Genomic DNA, 8,620 nt, shown 5'->3' on the forward strand with positions numbered 1-8,620 from the left:
CTCCTGCCAACCTAGCAGTTCGAAAGCAAGACATTGCAAGTAGATAAATAGGTACCACTTCAGTGGGAAGGTAACAGCGTTCCATGCGCCTTGGTGTTTAGTCATGCCGGCCACATGACCACGGAAACGTCTGCGGACAGCGCTGGCTCTTCGGCTTTGTAACGGAGATGAGCCCCGCAACCCTAGAGTCGGATACGACTGGCTTTCGTGCAAGGGAACCTTTACCTTTAAAGGCCATAACCTTGGTCTTTTGAAAAGTTATTATTAATTCCTTGTTATTACAGAAGTCTGCAAACTTACCGAGAGCTCTCCTAAGGCCAACTGGTGTTCTCGCTAAGATGACAGCGTTATCTGCATACAATAAGATAGGAGCATGTTGTTGTTGAAGTTTTGGTGGATGTAAGCGTATTTTTCTATAAGATGTTGACTAGTAAGACAATGGTCCAGGGTGGATCTATACTTTCTAAAACCAACTTGCTCTTTCGCAATCACATTTTCTTGAATCAGCCAGTCTTCAAGCTTTACCAGAAGATGTTTAGCATATAATTTGCTACATATATTTAAGAGGCTAACAGGTCGATAGTTTGCGGGCTCTTCTCTTGAATAAAGGTGACGGACTGACTACTGTCCAGTAGCTAATATTCCATTCTTGGGCAAGGTGCTTCAGTGGGTGGTGCCTACACTGCTTCAGGCAGTGTTAGGGGAGCTGCATTATCTAGACCCATTTTGTAAGCACCTTCAATACCCAGCTTGAGCAAATCCAAGCAACGTTCTTACGCTGTATTTTGGGGGTCCCCAACTGTGTCAGCTATGCTACAATGTGCTTAGTCTGGAATGCATCTGATTGATACTAGGGCATGGCTATTAACCCTAAAGTTTTGGCTACGCCTACACTTTAGAGCAGAACCTGCTAGCTATATCCATATGATGCTAGCTGATTCTTTTGTTTCCAACTGGTACTGTCAGATCCAGAAGAAAATTCATTCTATAGGTGTCTCTTTGGACAGCCTCTGCATGTTAAATGAAATGCAGGCATTTAGAATTTTGAAACAGAGGATCCTAAATATCGAGAAACAGACTATCTGTTCTCTTGAACACAAAACCTGTTCCCCTTTAGCATTTTGTATCTTTCCAGAATATGAACAGCCTGCTGCTTACCTTTCCCAGATTACCTCACCCCAGTTATTCTTGCTTTTTGGCAATCCACATCAAACCAGGGTTTAGATTTCCTGTGGGGTGTTGTGGGTTGGCCTTTAGGTTCATATAGAATAGTTTTAAATTCCTGCACAAGTCTATTATAACACGTAAGGAGGTCATTCTCTGTGTTAGCTTCTTAACAAATAATTTTTTTAATTTGGGAACCTTTAACCTCAATTACTTCTCTGCATTTTGGTTGCATCTGGGGAGACCATCTCAATCTACAACCTAATACCAGGGAACCTTCATGCAAAGGGTGAAGGGAAGGAGCTTGACGTGATGAAGGAAACTTAAGTTGGGCAAAAAGAGGGAAGTGGTCACTATCAAAAATAGGAAGCACTTTAAAGTTAGTTAACAGAGGTAATAAAGAAGCACATGCTAACATATAATCAGTAGTACTAAGTCTCTGACCTGACATATAGGTAAATTCAGCCAGAATCTTCTAAGAAAGTACCATTTAAAATGTACAGACCCAACTTGTTGGCCATTTTGGCTAGATATAAACCTGGGACATTTGAAGTGGAATCCTTAAAACACCTAGGAAGAAGAGAAATTTTATAAGAATCATACGAATCACTAAAAATTCCTTAAGTTCTAGGATTGCAGCATCTGGGCCAAGGCGAGCATTAAAATCTCCAATAAGTAAAACGTTGGCCTCTGGATGCTCCGCAGTTAAGTTTACTATATAGCTCTCCAGGTGTCTCCAAGCTTCAGCTAATTGGACTTTTAAAAGGGGGGGGATATAGACATTTAATCAGACTATTTGTTTTACTATGCAGTACTATTGCCGTTGCTCTTGAATGGGTGTGTGTGTGTATTTCTCTATACATTTAAGCTCCAGAGAGGCTGAAATTAGTATTGCCAGACCACCTTTCATCCTTCCCGGGCCCTTTCTTCCTTTAGCTTTCAGTAGGTGAGTATTATAACCTTGTAGGGTAATTTCTTGGTCCAGCCATATCTCTTGAATTGCTAAGATATCACATTTCTGATGAAGGAAAGAGTTATCTGGCGAATTAGTTAAACAACGAAACCACCCTGCAACATTCCAAGAGATTATTCTAAGTGGGTGTGTCGATAATTGTCCATCCTCTGTTTCAATATTGTCGAGAATCAATATTGTCGAGAATTTTCCCCATATCATCAAATACAAATCCATTTAATGCTCTTTGAAGAAGTCTATTGTTAGAGACCAAGGATGCTGATGAGAGTGGAGGTTCAGATGTTTGATTATCAGGCATTTGTGTCAAAAGTCTCGGTGATACTGTCAGGTGAGTAGGCTTAGAGATCCCGCCTCCCCCATCACTTGGTATATCCGATGGGTAGGGGAGGTCAGCAACTGATGAGGACATCTCTTCCTGTCCTCGTGATGTGCTCTGTTCCATAACATTGAAGGAAGGCTCCTCCAGACCTCTTAGGTCGGTCTTGCCCGATGTGGTTACCTCAGGAAAGTCGGCTTGCTTAGACAGACCTTGAAGTTGACATATGAGCTTTTCTAGCCTGGCCACAATCTCTGATTGATCTTCCTTTGAATGGCCGGTGAAAGATGTCAATAGCCCCCTTTTCCACAGAATTTTCTAGGCAAGGGGCCCTCGTTAGTGGAATAGATGTTTGTTCCGACCTCATAGTTGAGGCTGTTTTCATGAAGGACTCAGACAATGATGCCTTTGCCAGAGCCGTCTTTCCATCCGGCTCTGGCATGCCAAACCTATAGGAGAAGTTTGGAAGGAGGGGAGAGACAATATGATTTTGAAACACTCTAGTTGGGAAAACTCCAAATTTCCTTAAAAGCTGTTTCTGGCTCAGGAGCAACAGAGGGACTTCCTTAGTTTTGAAGAGAAGCACAGTTCTTTGTATCTGAAATGATTTTTTTTAAACTTCCAAGCGAAAATAAGTCTACAGATGAGGGAAGTTTCTTCCCTATGGTTTTCCCTCTGAGGGTCGTGGCCCCACCCCCAGCATGCCCGGCGTCCTAACGTCACTTCCGGGTGACGTGTGCGCGCGCGCTCCAGTCGCTGCCCGGGAGTCCCCCGCTGCGGCGACTGCAACGACTTGGCAACCCTATATGGGTGTCATGATCTGGGCTGTGCCACCAGAGGCCTACTAGGCCCAGAGAGCCTGGCTAGCAGTAGGTGAGGCCCCTGGGAGGTTTTGGAGCCAAAATGGACCAATAGGAAAAGAGGAGGGATTGGAATAAAAGTTCTGGAGCAGCAGGAAGAGCTGTTCTTTCTTCCAGAGGGCAGAAAGGCTGCTGCAGGGGGAAAACCCTCATCCTGAGAGAGGGGTGAGTAGTGTAAGGCCACTTGAGATGGTGAGCTAGGGACAGTATATTCAGACGTGTTAGGGCATTTGATTTCTTTTCTTTTCACCCACTTACTGTTATTATTCTGCACCTTGTTGTTTGACCTCCTATAAAATAAACCTTTTCCTTGTTTTACTCTGCCTGGTCCTCACGCCTGTTATTCGGCCTAAAGGGAGGTCTGAAGGTCTTGGGAGGGTGCTCTGGGCCTTCTCAAGGGATCCTAACTCCAGAGTGGTGGCAGCGTCAGGAGACACCCCACCTGAGCCGTGACAGTAAGTTAGAAACAATTTGAGAAATTCCTAAATAAACTGTCAGCACGAAAGGGAAGATCAAGGCCAGTAATCTGACAAGCGTCTACCGAAGAACCACCCAAATCGATCATGCATCAGTGCTCAAACGGCTACAGGAAGAGACGGAGACCGGCAGTGGGCAAAGAAGGCTGTGGCTCTGACTAGCCGTCTTTGACGGAGGAGACAGACTTTCAGAAAGGCGCGTGAAGCTTGCCTCATTTAGGAGGCTTTCGTAAATCTGCACCGAACTGGAATTTCCGCGTATGAATTATAACCATCTTTAAAAGCTTAAGTACATTATAGACATGAAATGAGTCTAGTGTTGATCAATTAGTTAAAAAGGGACACCTGACAGAAATTCCTGGCTCAAGTTGGGTTGGGGTATGAATTCACTACAGCTGTCCACCATCAGCTAAACTGCATAGACGGTGCAGAAGGGATAATAGCAGGCTTCTACGCTTCCTCCTCTAATCGCGTGATGTGGCCTTCACCTGCATCAGACCATTGAACCCTCAAAGCCAGTGCGGAATAGTCAAGACTGGCAGGAGCTCTCCAGGGTCTCAGGTGGAGGCCTTTCACGTCACCTACTGCCTGGTCCTCTGTAACCGGAGATTCCAAGGGCAGAACCTGGGACTTTCTACGTGCCAAGAAGATGCTCTACCGCTGTGCCAGTCATACTAAATTATGGCAATCCCAGCAAGAGGCTTTCAAGGCAAGTGAGAAGCTGGGGTGGTTTGCCATTGTCCTCCTCTGCAGAGCCTTGGTGGGCTCCCATACTAGTACCGACCCTACTTAGCCTCTGCTATCTGGTAAAATAGGTCAAGACCAACGCTCCCTCTAAGTTGTGCAGTCTTGTGAGCAAAAATTCTACTTTGTGAGCTACTGGCATTAAGGTTGTGAGCAAACGATTTGGCCGCTGCATAAGCTAGTTTGCTCTGGAGCCATCCCTTCCTGAGTGCAGACAAAAATCTGTGTGATGCGGAGGCTTAAAAACTGTGAGCTAGCTCACACTAACTCAGCTTAGAGGGGGACACTGGTCAAGACCATGGCACCTTCCCTCCTCCTACCATGTAGCTTACCAGATGAAAAGCTTGTTCCCATTAAATTAAAGACAGCTGTGTGCAGGGCGTTCAATAGCCCAGCCCAGTGGTCAAGTATAAACCTAAGGAAGCGGAGTATGGCCATTACGTCTCAGGCACATTTGGAAAGACATATGCCTGAGCACTTGCGTGCCTCCAAGTAACACCTTGTGAGCACCCTGTTCATTTATGTTAGTTGCCAATAAGATGCTTAAGTAGTAACAACCTTCTGCTGCTGAAATGTTACAAATGTATTGTCGATATGGAAATGTTAATATTGGGGCAAATGAGGAAACAAAAAATGAAGAAGAAGGAGAAGAGGAGGAGGAGGAGGAGATTGGATTTATACCCCGCTCTTCACTACCCAAAGGAGTCTCAGAGCGGCTTACAATCCCCTCTCCCTTCCCGTCCCCACAATAGACACCCCGTGAGGTAGGTGGGGCTGAGCGAGCTCTGAGAGAATCAAACCCAGTTCTCCCAGATTAGAGTCCACGCACTTAACCACTACACCAAACCGGCTGGATCTGTTGGCCAGAGAGGTCCCACTGTATAATCAAAGACAACTCTGTGGTTATTTTTATTTGCATGCCATGTTCTCATCAAGAATGGGGTTTCAGCAACGTTATGTTGCGGCCTGCGCTGCTTTTAAGGGTCCCCCGATCCCTAGAGGTGGCTTTTTACGAGGTTTTTGGGCCGCAGCAGGATGAAAGTCCCGGGAGACACCCAGGTTCTTTGGATCAAATAATGTTTGGTAGGATAGGGTTGGGGTCCACCCTGGTATGGCTTCACCGAATTCCAGCAAACTGATGCCATTAGCACTGAGCAGATTTGTTAAAGTGGTTTATGGGTAGAATGCTGGAATTCTAACATTCATTGCTGTGTTGGATCAAATGTATTGCTTTCGCTCATAGAGAACAAATAGTATAGAAGTGCAGACCTAGTGGGTCTTTTTTTCTTTTTTTTTGCTGTCAAACTGCAGCTGGCTTACGGCAACCCCCCTGTAGGGTTTTCAAGGCAAGGGATGTTCAGAGGTGGTCTGCCGTTGCCTGCCTCAGCATAGCAACTCTGGACTTCCTTGGTGGTCGCCCATCCAATACTGAGCAGGGCTGACCCTGCTGAGCTTCTGAGATTGGTCAAGATCAGGCTAGCCTGGGCCGTCCAGGTCAGTGAGCCGTACACCCCTAATAGTAGCATTACTTTGTGTCGAAATGGTGGACGGGCCGAGCCACTTGGCCTCTCTCCCTCAGCAGAGCCAGCAGAGAGCCAGTCGAGGCTCTTCATCCCACTGAGCTTGTGTCTTGTTCAAAAACATCATATTCAGCCTTTCCCCTTTTCCCCATAGATGGGTTAATTGCACACGATGGAGCAGCCAGTCCTGATTTCTTCGGTGATTACCACCTTCAGAATGGAGACCTCGTCGGCCAGCATCCTTTCCCTGGCAGGTATGTCGTTTTGGGGGGAAAGCTCTCGCTACTTAAGAAGATTTACAAATGATCCCTTTATAGCCATTTGTCATATACAATTGCAAGCATGAGATTAAGTCAAACTCTTCTGTAAAGTATAGTCTGGGAGCAAAATAACAAGATGAAAACTTACCATTTTATCATGTTGACACATCCAGGTTGCTGCTGCTTAAAAAAAACAAAAACAAAAAACCGCTGCCATATCCCAGCATTTCTCCCGTCTTCTCCGAAGCAAGAGAGACAGAACAGGGCAGAATAACTAAACCACATAATTCTGTCAGTGTATTCCCAGTTCGGGCTTTGGAAATTTTAGCCGCAGCACTTGTGGTTTTGAGTCATTAGCAGGGTTGGTTCCAGTATCTTTAAAGGAGTCATTTAAAAATAAGTATCTCACACAGTCTAATCCTTTGTGGTGTTACTGCAGTCTAAGTGCAGTGAAATTGCTGGACTTTAGACTGGAGTAACCCTACATAGGATTGTGCTGGCAGTTGTTTTAATCTTCCCAGCTAACAGGCAGCACTGTTGCTGATGCTGCGGGCCTGCAAAAGTCCAGTGGGGAGGTGAAAGATGTTTTCCCTTTCATAATTTCAGTAGCTGAGCCAAAGTGGTAGTTATGGGAAACGCTTTCTCCCCTGAAGAATGCACTCCCCCCCACCCTTTGGCAATTTGAGCCATTTAAAAGAAAATGTATTGTATCCTTTGGATGTCAGATGTTTCATTTAAATTCCTTATCCAAGGGATGATGTATTTCTCAGTTTATTGTACAGAGGGCAATATAACATTACATGAAATATTGGCTCTACCTGATATCACATTTACGTAAGCAATTAATAACTGGTAGTTTAAACTACCGTCCTCCCATTTCCAGTGTCAGGAGGCATTGTGCCAATGTGAAAATTCTTCTGTATTTATGCATTAGGAAATAAAAATGTTTAGAAAGAGTAAAAGAGTTTGGAAAGGACAAACGAATGTACAATGGGGAACATTTTCTGTTTGCATTTCTCAGTAGTAACTTCCAATCAAAACTAGTAAGCTTCAATCCCACAAACTGTTAGATGGCTTTCCCCCCTCTGTACGAATCGTAGAACAGATTTTATTAAGGAGACATATTCATGAAGAAAGGAATCTTTCATCAATCTATCCAGTTTACTTCAGAGGCATTCAGGGTGGTGTACATATTTTCTAACAACAAAAAAAATTCATACACCAGGTAAGATCCAGTGCAGCATTTCTGTGGGTGTGACGACTTTGGGACATTTTAGGTTGCCATGGGGAGGGTTAACTGTAACAATGGCTTCTGCAATAGCTCTCAGAAGACATTCCTGGCTCCGCAACACTAATCTCCCGATAGATACTATATCTTATGTAGAAGATCTCCCTTTCGATGGCCTGGGGCTTTTCAATGCTACCACAGATACTACTCTGCAAGAGTTAGACAAAAGCATAAAAGCTTCTCAAGCTCTAGGAGTCTCGTCCTCTGCAAAACAACAATACCGTTCCCGCACCTGGTCGAGGTCCTGGCAGAGGCGTACACCAACTCATCAGTCTCCAGACACACGATGGAGACCACGAGCGTCTTCGGGAGGCCAAAGACCTGCTTTTCAGAAACCAAAATTCGGTTCAGGGCAGCAAGCTTCCCGCACCAAACAGTCCAAACCCTCCAAGCAGGGTTTTTGACTTCCCTGTCACTGAGTCAGCTCCTACCCGTCTGTTTCCCTTTCTTCACGCCTGGCGTCTCATCACCTCGGACGAGTGGGTGCTGTCCATCTTAACCCGAGGCTACAAAATTCCGTTCCAACAACCAAACAGTCCAAACCCTCCAAGCAGGGTTTTTGACTTCCCTGTCACTGAGTCAGCTCCTACCCGTCTGTTTCCCTTTCTTCACGCCTGGCGTCTCATCACCTCGGACGAGTGGGTGCTGTCCAACTTGGCCCGAGGTTACAAAATTCAGTTCCACCAGAACCCCAATACTCCTGTCGTCGTCTCCACGCCCCCATCCCCACCTCTCCTCGAGGAGGTGTCCGTCCTTCTGCAGAAGGGAGCCATCGAACAGGTACCACCACACCTCCAAGGGACGGGAGTTTATTCCTGATACTTCACAGTCCCGAAGAGAGATGGAGGCATTCGACCCATATTAGATCTAAGGGAACTGAACCATTTTGTGACCTACCACTGCTCCCGCATGGTATCCCTACAACAGATCATGCCGTTGCTTCGGAAACACGTCTGGATGGCCACCCTCGACCTCCAGGACGCATATTTCCACCTTACTATCCACCCCTTCCACCGCCA

The 8,620-nt window shown here is 45.7% G+C and overlaps 1 protein-coding gene across 1 annotated transcript in view; it reads left to right on the top strand.

Moving 5' to 3' along the window:
* Positions 1 to 8,620, top strand: part of KIFAP3 (kinesin-associated protein 3) — a 97,229-nt gene that overhangs the window by 60,218 nt on the left and 28,391 nt on the right. The window contains exon 18 of the mRNA XM_015406201.1: positions 6,208 to 6,307. Coding sequence (XP_015261687.1) covers positions 6,208 to 6,307 — 100 coding nt within the window. The remainder of the gene's footprint in view (positions 1 to 6,207; positions 6,308 to 8,620) is intronic.

The sequence above is a fragment of the Gekko japonicus genome, unplaced genomic scaffold (genome assembly GCF_001447785.1).
Source record: "Gekko japonicus isolate JY-2015 unplaced genomic scaffold, Gekko_japonicus_V1.1 scaffold1180, whole genome shotgun sequence".
Classification (NCBI taxonomy): domain Eukaryota; kingdom Metazoa; phylum Chordata; class Lepidosauria; order Squamata; family Gekkonidae; genus Gekko; species Gekko japonicus.